The sequence below is a fragment of the Nothoprocta perdicaria genome, unplaced genomic scaffold (genome assembly GCF_003342845.1).
Source record: "Nothoprocta perdicaria isolate Ctin4 unplaced genomic scaffold, notPer1 scaffold_57, whole genome shotgun sequence".
NCBI classification, from domain to species: Eukaryota; Metazoa; Chordata; class Aves; order Tinamiformes; family Tinamidae; genus Nothoprocta; species Nothoprocta perdicaria.
In genome coordinates, this window is record NW_020455832.1 from 3,505,267 (window position 1) to 3,522,614 (window position 17,348).

Genomic DNA, 17,348 nt, shown 5'->3' on the forward strand with positions numbered 1-17,348 from the left:
TGCTTGAGCAGGAAGGTTGGACTAGATGATCTGTAGAGGTCCCTTCCAACCTTAAATATTCTGTGATTCTGCGTAATCAAATAACTGCACTCCAGAAGATCCCTTTCCAAAGCCTTGTCTTTCATTGCTGTCATATATATGTTTTCATGGAAGCTATTTCTTGAGAGAACATTACATGAAGATGGATTTGAGGTTGTGGATATGGAAAAATAATGTAAAAATAAAAACAAATAAATAAATAATTATAAAAATATAAATAAATATATTTTGTATATGTATATATATATACACACACATATATAAATAAAGCCTGGAATGTAATTATTCTCCATGAAAACATTACAAACTCAGGAAAACAGACTGAGTTTCCTTGAAAGGATATGGCACCATGTTAAGGCCCCAGTAACCCAAACCACATCTTTTTTCATGCTCCAAAGAAAACATATGAAAACATTTACGGCATCTTTAAAAATCACAGTCCTCTAACACGCTACTACAAATACTAATATGACATAATCACAGTCACATGATTATTTCTTGATACCGATTTTTTTCTTCCTGAGTATACTCAGATATTGAAAAGACTTGTGCAGTAGTGAACAGGAGTGAGTAAAAGAYGGGAATAAATAACCATCCATGACTAGAGGAAAGAACAGTTTAGTAATAGAATTCATATTCTGAAATATTTTATTGTTTTCTTTACTGATAAATACAAAAATCACATTCAGGCTTGGATTGTAGACCACAATTCCCCTATGGAAACCATTTCTTAAAAACAACAGCAGATTCTCCTTTACTATYATTTTTGGGAAAATAACCATCCGGATATTGCTAATCTTTAACTCATTAACCAAATATTAAGTCCTTTCTCCTCTATTCAAATATTCCATATTTTACAAAATTTGTAGGAGCTTAACTATTTCCAAGACACTAACCCTCTGTGAAATACAGTTCAGATTTGCTACCATTGGGTTCAAAAACTACTTTGGAAAGGGAGTAGAAGACAGGGATCAAAACATAGATAGTGTGATAAAAATCTTTTTTACTTAAGAAACTCAAAATTTATCATGTCAAGCTGCAACACTATGTTTAAGGCCTATAGAAAGCTGCAAACTCATTGCAGGAAAGTAAAATGGAAAAAAAATTGGTTGCATTATTGAATTGCAAGGAGTCAGAGTCCACAACCTGATCTGAACAACACATACAATCCTAGATATATCCTATGACATGTAGCTGAGGAACTTGCAGAAGAAATGAAGAATATTAACGCTATCATAAAGAGCACTGGTGCAGTCTCATTAGAATTACTGTCACATCTGTCTAAGAAAATCAAGTGCAGACTGAAACACTGGCAAATAAGGAATAATAAGATGATAAGAGAGATGAAGATCGAAGAGGGTACTTAGCTTGTTTAGCCTAGGGAAAATATTCTAATTCAGAAACGGGGTATAAAAGTTAAGAAATCAAAATACTCAAGTATAATGTAAAAGACTAGTGCTGGTGTAAGAAAATATACCCACAGATTGGTCATTGAAATGGTGTCCACAGGGCCCCTCTGCTTGGCGGGCACCCTCAGCGGGGCTCAGCAGGGACCAGGCAGCCGCTGTGGGGACCCGTCGCAGGCACYGACCTCCCCTTGGCACTTGTCCCAGTCCATGCCGTGTCCCTGTGTGTCCCCATGGCCACCAGCGGTGTTTACCCGTGTCCTGGTAACCGGCAGCTGCCGGGCCGGGCCCCATGGCGACGTGAGCGGAGCACCCGGCACAGGTAGGGGCTGGAGGCCCCGCGGTGGGAAGGAGGGAGCTGGGGGACGGGGGACACCCTCTACCCGGCTTCAATGCCCCCCTCGGGGATTTATCCTYGTTGGAAGAATCATTCTTAATAACTGTAACTTTATTAATGTCTGCGTCGTGTGTGTGGTCTGCCAGGGTGGCCATGGGAGCGGCGCTGGCCAGGGCGGCCCAGTGGACCTCGGCCGGCGCYGGCCGCGGCACCCTCGAGATCACCCCCTTGAATGAGTCCCTCTTGAACGAAATCATTAGATTTGTGGAGGGCTTCAGCAGCCGGCACCCACAGGAGGCGGCGTTCGTCTTCCGAGAGCCCCTGGAGTGGAGGACGCAGCTGGGCTGCGCAGCCTTCGGCGCCGGCTACCAGGGCGAGTAAGTGGCGGGGCACGGAGAAAGCCCCAYGAGTCTGGGCTTACAACTGCTTTACACTGAAAAAAATTCACTTCAAATAACTTTCTTGCAGAGTTTGAGGCTGTCGCATCTTGGTTGTGGCACAAACCTGTTTCATGAGAAATTTATTGCAGGAACACGGCGGATGRGCTTTCACTGCTGCTCCGGAGACGTTTTACGTGGCTAGCAGTGATTCATGTCCCTTCTGTGAGTGCTGGCAGCTCCTTCTGATGGGACAGAAGTGCTTTACTGCAGCGATCGAGGTGTATTTGCAAACACACGTTTGAATTACAGTTTCTCTGCGGACAGAACTCTCCGTAGGTTCTCTAGGAACAGACTGTAGTAATATATTAATATGGTTTCAGTCATAAAATTTGGTTATGTCGCTATGTYGTACTTACCAAATATGCTAACGTTTTCTTCTAGTATTTTCAAATTAGTAGTGAAAAAATACCRATAATCGAAGGCTTATGCTTCTTTTTCAGTCTGTCTTTACCTGTCTTTGCATTGCTGCTTAATACTTAGGCTACAGAAACTCCATATATTTCTGTAATTCTTTGAACAGTGGCATATTAAGATTTTGTAGATGTGAAAATTGTTTTTCCCTGAATTATAAAGCTGCTGGGGAAGTTAACAAATTTTGTTTGACAAGTAGACAAATTCAAGCTTGGTTTCAATAACACTGTAGTAATACTCTGTAATGCAGCCTGAAAAAATTCCCTTAAAAGGTGTTGCCAAGGTAGGAAAAATGAATCACCCATGCTGGTTTGCCATGAATTTGAAGGGTTTACATCATAAATTATCTGCACTGCAGTTAAAAAAAACCTGCTTTATCATGTGCAACTTGAACAAAGTTCTTAGTGATGGATCCTTCCCTAAAACTTGCTGTTTATTAAAGTTTTTTTTCCTCATTTTTCTAGTGGAACAACTGTTCAGTCTGATGCCAAAAGCAAAGATGGRCAACCATTGCTCCTCCTCACAGGATCAACTATCAAAGTTCGCAGTTTTGACCAGCTGTCCTATTTGCTACATATTGCAATGGACAAAAAGTTAAAGGAAGCACAAGCATGCCTTGAAGGTCATTTTTTTCCTTTGTTATTTTTTTTCCTTTTCTCTCTTTCTAAAAATATGGCTTCTCCTTTAACTTGCATTTATCAAATATGAAGAAAAGATGGGTGCATGCATTCATTTTAAATATATGACAAAGCATTGATTCATGAAGCTGGAGGAAAGTGCTGACCCAAAATTTCATTAAATTTCTGTTTTTTTCTCTTATTTACATTGAAATCAGTAACGGTGCAATCTGGAATAAAGTTAAGTTTTAAAGTTATTTTTTCAATTTCATGTGCAAATTCCTGTATTCTGAGTAGTACCTCAGTTATTGCAACAGAGAGTACGCTTATATTTTTCAGAAAAAAAAAAAGATGTCTCATGGAAAATTGTTAGCAGTTTTTCCTACACTTGTAATTAAATACTCTTTTAAAAATGTTGATTCCTTAAAAATAGCCAAAGAAAACCTTGTATAGTGAAGAAATTCTTACCTGTGCTGGATCCAGAGCAAACATTCCCAGGCCCTTCTATAAAAGGGTTTTGGAATATGTGTATCAGTACTTTGGAGTCATACACAAATCCTAGCTTTTCAATAATAACACTTCGATAGGCTAACCAGGATATCCAGTTTGCATTGAAGGTGAAAGACACAGGTAATGTTATTTGGTAACCTTAACAGAAGGTAATACATTAGCAATAGTTAAACATAAATGCTTACACTGCATCAAATTTAAGGTCGGTCTAGTCTAGTGCCCTGTTACTGGCACAGATCAACCACAAATAGCAGAGAAAAAATATAGGAACAGGGTAATCACAGGGAAACATTCATAGATGTACAGGACTTCTCTTGCAACAGGCAAAATGTACACATAAAACCAACCAATGTGCAGTTATGTCCCTGTTTATCAGAAGGGACAGCAGTTACAGCTGAGGAAGTTACGGGATATTGGGAATGCTGCTAGAAAACTTTTAAGATGTCTTTAACACTAAAGCATATATGCACACTGATCTGGTTTTAGTGAGTTAAACCCACTGCTTGTCTGATTTGGTGATGACACAGGTATTTTCTGGGAAGAGCAGTGTTGGTAAAGGAAAATGTATTTAATATTCACCTCTTGATGGAATGATTCCTAATCCTTGTTGTAAAAAGCAAATGTATTTATTATCAAAAAGCTTTTGGGTCTTAATATTTTAATCTTTTTAAAAATTAGTTCTACACAAGTCTATTTCAAACTGCACAGGGACATGAAATAATTTCATCATACTTTTATTTACTTTGTATTTAGTAATGATTGATGAATACTCATGCACATTATTAAAGTTCTTATTATAAATTAACAGTGTTGAAATTATTTGGCAGTTAAAATAAGAAAAATGTTAATCTTGTAATGAATTTTCACATTATGTTGTTGCTATTTATTTTGTTCTGTAGCTAATAGAGATCCTATAGTGAATATCCTTGGCCCTGGATATGGGACCATTGAAGGAGAAGATATGTCCATGTTGCATTTGCTTGACAAAGTGAAAAAAGATGATGACCCTGAAACAGAGATTAAAATGAAAATCTTTATACTTCTAAGTCAGCTGGATATGCAACTACTTAACAGTTCTTTAAAACACATTTCACAGTAAGTACATTCAAAATGGAAAGCTAGGCATGTCATTAAAAAAATAGATTTTAAAAATTAAATTAGATTTGATTCAACCCATAATATGTGCTTTCAGAGTGATAAAAAGTTAAAGTAACTGAAACAACTTTCTCTATTCATTAAATTAATGAAAAAAAAATTCCAGACACCTTGCTTTGGCTGTACATACGTGTGTGTGTGTGTGTGTGTGTCCATGAGCATGTTTGGGTTTGGTTTTGCATGTTTTACATTTCAGTAGCAAATTGAATAAATCATAAAATAACACATTAACAGAAAAAATATTTTCCGGGAGATGTTTGTTTCTTCATTGAGGCATATGAAGTATTCCATTCAGTTTGTTCTGTAGTTAAGAAAATTTTGTATTAGCATAACTAATATTTGATAAAACACATAAAATGAAAAAAAAGAATTTGTTCTATTTCTAGATTTTTGTTGACTCGTTTTGCAAGAAAAAAATCCTATTATTTTCTATTTTGATTTCTCTAAGTGCATGTTTTTGATGAATAGATTTTAGACCATTTTCTGTTAATTACAGAGAGGTAAGACTAAATCCAAGTGCTGTAAATAATGAGGTGAATCTTCTCAAGCATTTCTCTGGAAAAGGAGAAGATACAGTACTGGAATCACTGGAATATACATCAGGTTCAAATTTAATACTTTCCTTTTGTTGTGCCTATGTTTTATCATATGTCACATTTATATATACTCGTGACTTCCGCGTGAATTTGCTAAAATAAATTTCCTAATCAATTTAAGCTGTTTATTTTTACTTTAAATTTATAAAGTAGAATAAAAATTTTCTTCAGATATGAAATGTTATTCTTCAGGCTTTATTTATAGAAATAATCCCTAATCATATGACTGACTTCACTGGAAGTAAACTGTGTCCTTGACCCTCAAAAGTGCTGAGCATGTGTTACAGTCCTTTGTTGGATCAGCCAACAGTTCTCAGCATTTCACATGATTAATTCCAAACCGAGGATAAATTCTCAAGAGTAAGATACTGGTTTGAGACCTTGATTTATACACATGTTATATTAACATCAGTCATAACTATTAAAAAATGCATATTTAAATCTGATAGAAACACTCCTGCTAATTGGTTACAGATTACACGTTCTCTAATGGATGCCGAGCTCCTCCCTGGAGACAAATGCACGGAGAAATTTGTTATTTAATCATCAAACCGCATGACACTGATCCTTTGTGTGTCACCTGCAGCACAGCAGGAGTGTATTTAAATGGAGTAAGTAATAAGAAAGGACACCTTGAAGCAACAAACACTTTTATATATTAAAATCAAAACTCCAGCAGGTTTGGGGCTTAGGGTGGTATTGAACCTGTTAGAGCTGGAGAGTTGGTTTATTGGTACTGAAGAAAAATACACAGTAATAAATGTATACCATTTTTAATGCATATTTTTGAGTGCTTGCTCTTTAAGGGTTATACAGGGGCTGCATCCTGCACATTTTACTAGGAGCCTTCATTTAGTCTTTGTGGGTTCCCTAAGAGTCCTTAACACTATTCCTATAGAGAAGGCACTGTAGGATTAGGTACCTCAGTAGTTCCTCATTACTCCTGATCTGAGGTATAATATTATTGTCTGTGACAAATACAGCTTTCTTTTGTCTTATTAATAAGAAATTATTTCTCCTCTCATTAAATGCTTTTTAGATATTGTTTATCTCCTTCTGCTTTTTATTTTGGTTATCTCTTTCTTTACAGATAAGACTTTATTTAGGTGTAATAATCTCCCAATACATTTAAGTAGTGATTAAAGCTCTTAAACCTACTTCAAGAGGGACAGGTTCCCTTGAAGTGTTATTCTACAGATCGTTCTTCCTAGGAGTTAAAAAAATCCAGAGAAATTTTGACTTAGGATTTTTTTAATGGATGAACCATTAAACCTAGGCTTAGTCCAGCCACATTATTTTCTGATCCTTTTTGGACACTCACCACACTGCTCTAGAAGCTCATATTTAGCTGGCTATTTGCTGTCAACCCTGAATACCTCTCAGCAGAACAACCCATGATACAATGCACTTTAACTGGTAGTAATTACTTACAGGCCTGTCTATAAGGCCTTGATTAGCCAATGGGACCTATGGAAGCGACCCGTGCATTTCCACCAAACAATATTGAAGTTTGATGGAATCTGGTGCTGGGCATGAGGCTTCTGTGTATAATTAATTTCATTATGACACCTGTGCTTCTTAGCAGATTAAATGTCCTGCATAAGGCAATGCTATTAAATAATTTTAAATTTATTCTTTTTTTTTTAAGGGTAAGCTGAAGGAGAAAGATGATATTGACTATGAAAGAAAAAGTGACATATATAAAGATATTGTCACATTCTTAAGGGAAAAGTCACCTAAATTTGTAGAAAATATGTCCAAACAGGTATGTATTTACTGATACTGGATAGATGTATTCTTCTTTGAAGCAATGTACATTATAGTTCAGTAAGAATTACATTATATAAGGTATTTGAGAAATGTTAGAATTATTTTAGTATAAAAGAGTAGTAGAACATGGTTGACTACTTATACTCTCATCAAAATTGAATTTGTGATTAAATAAAGAAGTTAGAGAAACTTAAAATATCTTTCTCAGGCTTCAGTCAAGGTAAAATGCAGGTGTCTTTGGCTTTTATTTAGAACTCTACAGTATCTACAGAAGGAGCATGTGTCTGTTGCAACAACATTTTGTAGTGTCATGAAAGTTGTTTTGTCATTCATGTTAAAAATTCTTTCTTCAGATTTATAAAAGGTGACTATAACAGGTTTGAAACTTGGTGGTAATATTCATTATAGACTGTCAAAAGTTTAAATTGTAATTATTTATATGCAACATTAATTATTGCAAAGAGGAAATAATTAATAGAAAATTTCCTTTGCTTTTTGTCTGTTTTTCTGGGAAACAGGGTTGATATTTACTTTTTTGGGGATATAGATGCTTGTTGATTCTGAAAGAACAAAGCATTTCAAGCTGCACACATAAATACAGTAGCTAAACTTGTAGGTTGTTCTGTTTGAAAATAATGTAGTATGTTTTAAACTGTGTTTTGCTTATCCCATACCCAATATTTATTTAAAGTCTATCGACATATTGTTTATATTTCACAAATACAACATTGTATGATAGCTTTTAGCCATACTTACTGTTTAAATGTGTTTTGGTTTTACTTCATTTAATGATTGTGAAAGGTAAAGTATGCATATTAGATAGATAGGAAAGATATGTACATTAAAATAATTTTGCAGTTCTAAAAGTTAGTGCAATATTAAATAAAGCAGATGCCTTGGTTGTTGTTATGCTCTTCTATTAAAGAAAGGTTTATACTTAAAAATAAATAAATGGAATTTATCCGTAACTGCCATATGAACTACTTGTTCTGTAATCTCTGACTTCAAATAAGTTTATACTGAAGACCTTAAATTATATTTTCCTAGTGGATTAGGAATATCATATTGACATGTTTAAGAGCTTCTTTAGTACATTTTACATTCTGACTATAGAATGTAAACAAATTTATACTATAGAGCCTTAGTGCATTTGTATTTAAAGGACAAACACTTCCATTCAGGAGCTCGGAAGAGGTGAGATAACAGAGAATGTAACAAGACAGTAACTGCTGCTGATGTAGTTTTTATGTTTATGTATGCAAAGGAATTTACCTTTGCTTTTGCCTGAATAAATGAATATTCCCATCATCTCTGCAGTGTGATAAATCACATCTAATTCAGAAGTTCCAGAAATGTTAACTTGTTTTTTTTAACCATCTATCCAAGTTTTCCTACATGAAACAAATTATGGCTAGAGATATTTTTAATTTAGGAAGAGCTTATTAGTGTATATCTGCGTAACTGCATATATATGTTATGTATATAACCAGTTAATTTTTACAATATCATATTGACCTTGTTTAAGCTAATTTAGAATTGCTGCATCGCTGCGGAGTAGCTGTAGGGGACACATACGCTTCAACATGTGCTAAGCTGATCAAGCTACAGCACCAGTTCCCCAGTAATGTGACTGGTTTAGCATGTATTAAATTGTGTTGTCTAGACTACATTTTTAGATTTAGAAAATTAATATGAGTTCATGATGAAATGATTGGATCAACAAGCATGGAACAGCTGATTCTCATCACAGACTAATCAAAAACAGACAGTCTCCTTAAAGCTGCCTTGAATCTGAAATGTAAGGGAATGTCTTCTCCTACCTGGTAGTGACAGCCACAATAATAAGCAGAAGTAATGATCATAAGATATCTTTCCTGTAAAAAAAATGAATATATTCTGTTGGAAAATAGAGTTGGCAAGAGGCTGTTGCCTTCTGGATATTTTTGGTTGGCCATGGTAAAAGAGAGGAAAGTGGAAGGTTTGGGAGGTGCTGCTCAAATCCATTCTTGTACACAAGTGGGTCATCAATGTCTTCTATAGAGAGATAGAAGATGAAAACACAGAAATGGAATGTGTTTTTATTAATATTAAACTATATTAAATTCAACTATTTGGAAATAAAGTATAACAGTTTATCATGCAATGTTTTCAATTTTATGTTCATAAATTTCTGTTGGATTTTCATATAAAAATGTAAATCCTTTGTGYAGGGAAATATCTTTTATGTATTTGGTCCAGTGAAAGCAGAAGAAGTTTCCAGTACTAAATCTTAAAACATRTTTGGAATTAGTTTTTATGAAATTGATTATGACACAAATCATTCTATTTATTAGAAATTGAACAACGGCTAATATTCCAGTTTGTTCAGAAAGTTCTAAATTTATCTTGTTCTTTTATTTCTAAAACATTTTARTTTGCATATGGCAACAGCTATTTTTCACCATAGGAATTTTCAGATTAATCTGAATGTTTTATTCTTTTTAAAGGCAATCTGATTTTATACCTAAAATCTATATCTAATACACACAATTTTTAAGGGCTACATCCTGGACATTTTTCTATAGCTTGTTATTTTGATGTGTAGTACTCATACAGTACTGTGATTGATAAATCATATCTCTTTTATTAGGAATATAACTTTTTTAAAGAAACTGCGTCTGAGAAGTATTATCAGCATATGGAAGCAGTTGATGCTGAGGACTCTGGCCAATCCCAGAAACCTTATGATTATACAGAAAAAACTATATATGAGAAGACAAAAAGTTCTTCCGCAAAAAGCAAGTCCGCTGACAGCAAAAAACTAGAACCATCTCTGAAGTGGAAGAATATTGTGCGATGTGCTACCTACAGGTAGTTGTCTTCACAATTTCTCTAACTCGTATTAGACTGGTAAGCATGTTATAGGTTAATTATTATCCTAACAACAATAAAACAAAGTCTACTCTATTCAGATTTTAAAGAATATTGACTAGCAAATTAATCTCTCATTGTTGTCTTCTGTCTTGCAACAATTTTTGCTATTTTTGGTCATTTCAGCAGCAAAAGAAAGCAGGATTATATCTTACAGTCTGCAGTACCTGATCTTCAAGGAGACTCATATTGTCACATTATTAATATAAGTGCTTATATAAGTAATATAAGCAACAAAGAATAGACAATCTTATCTAAACAACACAACATTTTATGAGGAAGGCAACAGATCCAGTATGGAAAAGTAGGGTAACATTCAGAGTATCAATTTTTAGTGTTTCAAAGTCCTTTGAGCCACCTTTCCAATTCTGCTTAACTTGAAACAGTTTTCAGTAATGAGACTATCTCAACATTTCGAGCATTTGGGGATGTTGCAAGAGACATTTTAAGAGCTTTTGGAAGGAACCTAGAATCAGATACAAAAATATAATGTTCAAGGACAAGACCCTTTTTTCTTCCAGGACTCTGTTAGAGCCCAGAAGTAGTAGAATTGGGTCTAATCATAATGTTACACACAAATAATGAGTATTCTTCTCTTTTACTCTTGTGGTTGGGRTAGTATGACTAGTCCAGGCTCAGAAGGATGTTTCATTTTCAAAACGTTCTAAATCAGCACGGAGATGTCACTGGAGATTGTGCCCAGCTCTGACTAGGAATCCTCTTGGAATTTAAATACAGCAAGATGAAAATATATATTTATAATAGTCCACAAATTTTAGTATAGCAAAAATAGATACTTAAGATACAGTACACTTTCTTTTTAATTAATTTCACTGTTGGTTCATAAGCTCTTACATAATGAGCAACCATAGTGTTTTGCCTGTATATAAATATAGGTATAGAATAACTTTTTTTAGCAAATATTTTAGTGACAAAGTTACAAAAAAAGACACTGAACACGGAAGGAGGAGAAGCTCTGCATCTAAAAAAATCAAAAAGAAAACCACCAGCATTTCTCCTGAAGCTGCTTCAAAATGGTATGCCTTTTTTTAATTTTGATTCAATTCATTTATTATCAATACATAAAATAATTGTTGCCATACCTAATATTTGGTACTGATAATTACTAGTATTATTCTAATGTTGTTTACTAGGATTTTTTTAATGTTGTTATGAGGAGACGATGTCATACTACTTTTACATGTACTTGTTCATATTGGCTTATATCTGATAAAGGGAGTGATGCTCTTCATTTGCTTTTAGTAAAACCTCTGAAAAGGATGAAGAAGTCAGTGAAAGTTCCTCAGAGACTGAGGAAGACGAAGAGCAGCCTGAACGTCACCAGGAAGGAAACATTGATTTACCATCAGAATATTGGCAAATTCAGAAACTTGTGAAGTATTTAAAGGTAAAACGGGTGCTTTGATAAATGTTATAAAATTGCCTCTCTTSCCCCTCTAAATTCCAGGACAGCAAAAAAACCCCTCACGCCTTCTACCCTTCAATATATTTTACGATAGCCTTGCTAATGTAATATGTTCAACCCTGGAACTGTGGACTTTCCTATCACCCACTCTTTTCTCCTTGTATTTTTTATCTGCTATTTTTGGCTTACAGAGATCTTTAGATTAAGCCATGTGTTCAGTGTTATTTAAAACTTAAAAAGGTATAATGTTTTTATTGATTATTAGGTTTCTGTTTTACTTTTTGGGTGAAATTTTTCCAAGATATTTCTTTATGTGGATAAAAACTTTCAAGAGTTTTTGTTAAAACTGAATACTTGCCTAAAGTCTTTCATCAGCTATGATTAATGCATGACTGAAATAATTCTAACGTGGTCTTKTGTCTGGATAGATGCTGTTAGTGGACAAGAAAATGTATGATAAATAGGCAGCCTCTAAAACAACAAAAGAAGTTTTTTACACAGACTTGTTGAAAATCTCTTGGACCATACAAATATAGATGTTTGTAATTCTGTATGTCTGACATACTTGGAAAAAAAAAAAAGACTCTAAACTGGAAAACTTTAAAACTCATTATGTTTTTCACTCAGGGGAAATTCCTTTACAAGTTTGTATTGGAATTTAAGTAAAGCACATTATTATTATTATTATTATTATTATTATTATTATTATTATTATTATTATTATTATTATTATTATTATTATTATTATTTTAGTACGCAGTATATACATCCCACAAATACAATGACTGCGCTGGCATTAGATATAGCAGGAATACTAGTGAGGTGTAAGCAAAGTTTTGGCTCCTTCCTGTCCTTTGACCGTTGTCATGGAATAACTCCTTCTCTCCGTTAAACAGTTTTTAATCCACTCAGTGCTGTTTCTGAGCATATGTGAGACCTATGGCAGTGGTTGTAGCCAAAGAGAAATATAAATGCATGCATAATATGGATCTCTCTATGGTTCATTATGCCTTGACATTTTATGTTGAAGATTTTTATTCATGTTATTAATGCTGTGCTAAAAGAYCCCTTTGCAATTTTAATCTGTTGTAATATTCAGCATCTTACTTGCTCGGCTGTTGCTGTAGTGCTAAGTACCTTACTTGCACACTTTGCATGATACACGTGTTTCTATTTGCATGGAATTACAGGCCAAAATGTTGTTTTCAAAACTTTCAGTCTGCTCATGGCCTGACTCGTTTGTGGTCCTCCTCCTCCTTCACTTTCCTCAGAGTTGAGCTTTTTAGTAAAGACCTGAGGTTCTCCTAGAAAGACTACTTGGAATTCCTTAGTATTGATGAACCCTCAGAAATCATTCAATGCCCCATATATGGACCAACCTTTCTACAGATAAGGCTCTTCAGTCCTAATTATGTAATTTTCAGGTCATTTCTTACATAGATCCKTAATAAGGTTATGTTTAGATTTTAGTAATGAACATGCATGGAAAGATGTCTAAAATTACAGGAGACCGTTTAGAATAAAGTGTGCAAATGGCAAATGGAAAATACATTTTCAATGCTTCTCTATTTTAGAAATTAATATACTTTGTTAAAGCTGTCAAAAAGCAGGATGTCAAAATGACTTAAGGGCTTAGAATTAGAATGAGAAAAATTGATCAAATTGTGAGTACCTGAAATGAAGTGTTTATAATACAAAAATCAATCATGTCAAGTGTAGTTTGTTATGAAAATTCAAATGCAAGTCTATGTATGCATGTACACAGGGTCTTTCTATAGTTTTCTAAATTAGATATAAGTGAACAAAGAAGGACGTAAAGACAGAATACTTCACTAGTGATTCTTAGCTACGTAAAGCAAGAAATCCCTAGTGTCAGATAAAGCTGAAAAGAGATGCCTCAGTGCCATACCACAGACAGTGGTTGAAATGCTTTATTGATGGAGTGCTACTTTAACTTGCACATGGAATTAATTTTAATTCAAGTATAAATACTGCAGTTCTGGCCAGACTTAGCAGATTTTTTGGCATTCTTGTTGTTCATGTAGGCAAGTGTTCATGACACGTGCAGCGTAAGAGAAAATACATGTACAACTCAGATATTTAAGTATCTACAAATGTATTTATATAGAAGCACAATTTTGGGGGGGACTTGAGTGTCTTCCAAGCTTTAATAGATTGTATGCACATCTTAAAAATGTGCAAATGCCTTAATAGCTGTTTCAGATACAAAGTTAGAAACTAGAATATTTTGTAGGTGCAAATATTTTTGAATGCCTGATCAAGTAAATGCAATCCACAGTTCAGTAAGACAGTATAAAAGATCAACCTGCAAGCACAGCACGTCCATAAAGCCTGAAGGACACCGATGTTTTATATCACCGTTAGCCTGTCACTGTAATTTGGGAGACAGTTGTTCCTTACATGAAGCAAACTTGCCAGGTCCTGTGAATTGTGCCTGCAGACGGCGTATTTGTGCATCTCTTCATACATTTCTGAAGCAAATTGAGTGCACAGGGAAATTCCCTTCTGACTGTTTGCCCTGCTCCATTTCCCCTCCTTCCTGGGAAGCAGCAGCCATGTTGGAATTGCTCCACTGGGAAGCAGCTGCCTCTGTGGTCTGGCTCCTCATCCCACCTTCAAACTTCCCAGGCCTCTGGCAGGGCAGATGGAGCGCGTTGCTCTTGCCAGGTCTCCCCATAGGCTGAGGAGTGGTCAGAGAGCAGACACCAGCGATAGTGGGGTAGGTGTGGGAGGCATCTTCGGGGGCTGGAGTAGATGTAAAGAAGAGGAAGTGGTTTCCTGATGTTTATAACAGTGAGACCCGCTCAGGAGAGCCCGTTTCAGATTTCATAGTGTTTATTAATATAGTGCCTCTTAAATATTAGGTTTCTGGGAGAAGGAGGGCACTTTGCACATGAAAAATGAGGAACAGGGTGGGGAAAAAAATAGGAGTCGGGTGGGAGGAACATCTCTCATAAGTGTCTTCTTTTTCTAGAAGAGGGGAGCATCAGGTAGCAGCACAGAATCCTCTGCACTGAAGAGTTGTGATGGACAGAAACGATCACTGCTTGGCTGTGGCCAGATAGGGCCTTCCACAAGACTTTCTCTCCAGTTCTTTCCTATAATAGTCATACCTTGCCTGTAGGCAGGGGTGGTCGCACTGATATTCCAGCAAGTCCCAGGAAGCAGTTTCCAGTGTCAGCTGAGTTTCTCCAGCATTGTTAGTTAAACTGGTTTCAGGTGAAGCTAAAGGGTGGCAAGATGAGTTTGCCAGCTACTAAAATGAACAAGATTATTGCAGTGAAACAAGCTATATTGCCTGCAGTGTGGGTAGTCAGGCGACCTGGGCTGCAGGAGACCAGCAAACTGGTACACCTGGGCAGGTGAATATGCCCACCCGCTCCTGCATTTCTCRTAGCAGCATGGATATCTGTCAGGGACAAGGGCCTGTCAGGACCCAGTGCTTCACAGCAGGTGAGGAATTTTATTTATCTTCTGCACTAGGCAGCAAGTCCCACAGAGTTCCTTTAGGCGGCAGAAAGTAAAGCTTGCCTAAAGACCTGGGGTTCTGAGGCTGGTCACAGAGAATCGAAACCTAAAAGGGGGGGAAAATGATTGGAGCTGAGCACCCTGCTTGTGCTACCTTCTTCTGAGCACTGATTATTGCCAGTTTTAAGATGTTATGAGGTGAATTGGGGCTAGTGACTGCACCAGGAATAACTCCAATCTCCAGGGTAAGTCTTTAATCCTTTAAGCCCTCATGCTGCTCGGTTTTGGTTCCCTGTACTGGGGTGATTTATGTATTGCCCTATGCCAGAGCGGTCCCCCTGCAAGGGCCTGTGTTAGTTACAGTATTCCTCCTTCAGTTCCTCACCTGGGAACTTGTTGTACTTTTGGCTACATTCCAGGAGTATATTAGCAAAACCAGTCAAGTCTGGCACCTCCTGTAAGATAGTCATGAATTTGGCAACTCTTTAAAATAACCTTTCATTCCAACAGAATTGTGTTTCTTTTCTACTGCAAGACCTCAGGTGTTGAGCAAACCTGGTGACTCTGCCCAGCTGTTTCCACCCTTGAGCCGGGTGCTGGAGCTGGAGAGACAGCTGCAGGCTGCCCTGTAGGAAGGAATAGGTTCCCTCTTTTTACCTGGAGGGTATCAGGATTCTTAAGGAAGAGAAGAYGCTGTGGGGCTCTGCCAGGAGCTGCAGTGCAGGATTTGAGAGGGGAGGTTCACCTGTATTCCCCAGATATCTAGAGGCTGAAATTCAGAGGCTTGAGGCAAAACAGTGTGCAGGAAATGTGTGTATGTATGGAAGATGAGACTGGGGGGGTAAGCAAGGTTCAGATTATTACAAAAAAGAAGTGCATGCCACAACATCCAAATGCCACAATCTTAAATGTTAGTCTTGGTGGGGGAGAGTTTCTCTGCAACCTATGTAAAGGATTTAAGAAATGATGTTTCTGTACTTGGAGAGGAAGGAGCAACTGGCAGGAAACAGCTGGCACGCTACCTTGGTATTTATTGGTGTCAAATCAGTCACTGTTTATGTCTAAGATGAGGGYTATCATATCTGAGGTCTAACATTTTGGATACCGGAAATTTCCTCATGGAATTTTTTCTGTAGAAAACAAATAGATGTTTCTTCAAATAGATTTTTACTTGTTGTGCAAATGCGAGATTAGCTAAAGAGTGTTACGTAGCATTGCCAGCACCCCACAGTTTAGCAGGTGCTCTAAATGGCACTCTTGTGTATGAACCATCTATAAATTTTGTGGCACTGGGGAAGACAATGATGGGACTTGCAGATTTTTTTCAAGAATTTTGTGAATGAGAAGGCAAACTGAGTATTTTTTTAACTGCATAATGTAAAAATATAGTTTTTTAAAAAAGTTATAATGGTGATGGAAATGTTTATTATTATTGAGGTTACAGTAATACTCATAAAATTTTAAGTTAGCTTCATAGACTGTGTACAGATTAAGATATCATTTGTATTTCAGGATTAGCAGAAAACTAATCTTCTTTATTTTAAAATACAGACCTTCAAAAGAGACATGATAATATTAGCCTAAGGAATAAAATGAATTTTTAAATACTAATGAAATTAAAGCAAAATCATGTAAAAAGATACTTCAATTTTTGTAAGACAGGACAAATGGTGTTAGTGTTACTGTGTACCCATTGAAGTACAAACTGCTTGTTTACATATTTTACATATTGTAGTAGTGTTTAGAAGCCTTGAGCTAGTCAAAGACACATCTAAACCCTTGGGTGTTTCAGCATGTTCCTAAAAACAAACTGCACAGTGAACTGAAAATCCAAATTGTGAAGAGATCTGTAGCCCTTTACTGGGCTTCCATTTTCCCAGGAAGACCTACTGGTGGATAGAATATGGAAGGTGTGGATTTGCATATATATATAACCAAATTAGATGTATATAGATAGATATATAGCCATATATTCATCTATATATCCATCAATATATAACCAAATATAGAGTGTGCAAAACACTATGTGTAATATAGCTAAACTCTAAAATCTAGTCAGAGTAGCATAAATATCTCCTCTGTACAGGAGATACATCGTTCATAATACTATTTTTTCCAGTCAGCAGAAAACAATTAACTGAATTTTTTTTTTTTTTGTAATATCACATCAACAAGACTTGGTGATAATAGTTTAGAGGAATAGCTGGTAAATACAAAATAGGGGAATTTAGTAAAATTTGGT

General features: G+C 36.0%; 1 protein-coding gene across 1 annotated transcript in view; it reads left to right on the forward strand.

The window, feature by feature from the left end:
* Positions 1 to 1,935: 1,935 nt before the first annotated feature.
* The window catches only part of ARMC4 (armadillo repeat containing 4), a 75,775-nt gene continuing 60,362 nt past the window's right edge, over positions 1,936 to 17,348 (forward strand). Inside the window, exons 1-9 of the mRNA XM_026048804.1 lie at positions 1,936 to 2,159; positions 3,098 to 3,255; positions 4,660 to 4,855; positions 5,412 to 5,518; positions 5,986 to 6,122; positions 7,160 to 7,276; positions 9,911 to 10,131; positions 11,121 to 11,228; positions 11,455 to 11,599. Coding sequence (XP_025904589.1) covers positions 1,936 to 2,159; positions 3,098 to 3,255; positions 4,660 to 4,855; positions 5,412 to 5,518; positions 5,986 to 6,122; positions 7,160 to 7,276; positions 9,911 to 10,131; positions 11,121 to 11,228; positions 11,455 to 11,599 — 1,413 coding nt within the window. The remainder of the gene's footprint in view (positions 2,160 to 3,097; positions 3,256 to 4,659; positions 4,856 to 5,411; positions 5,519 to 5,985; positions 6,123 to 7,159; positions 7,277 to 9,910; positions 10,132 to 11,120; positions 11,229 to 11,454; positions 11,600 to 17,348) is intronic.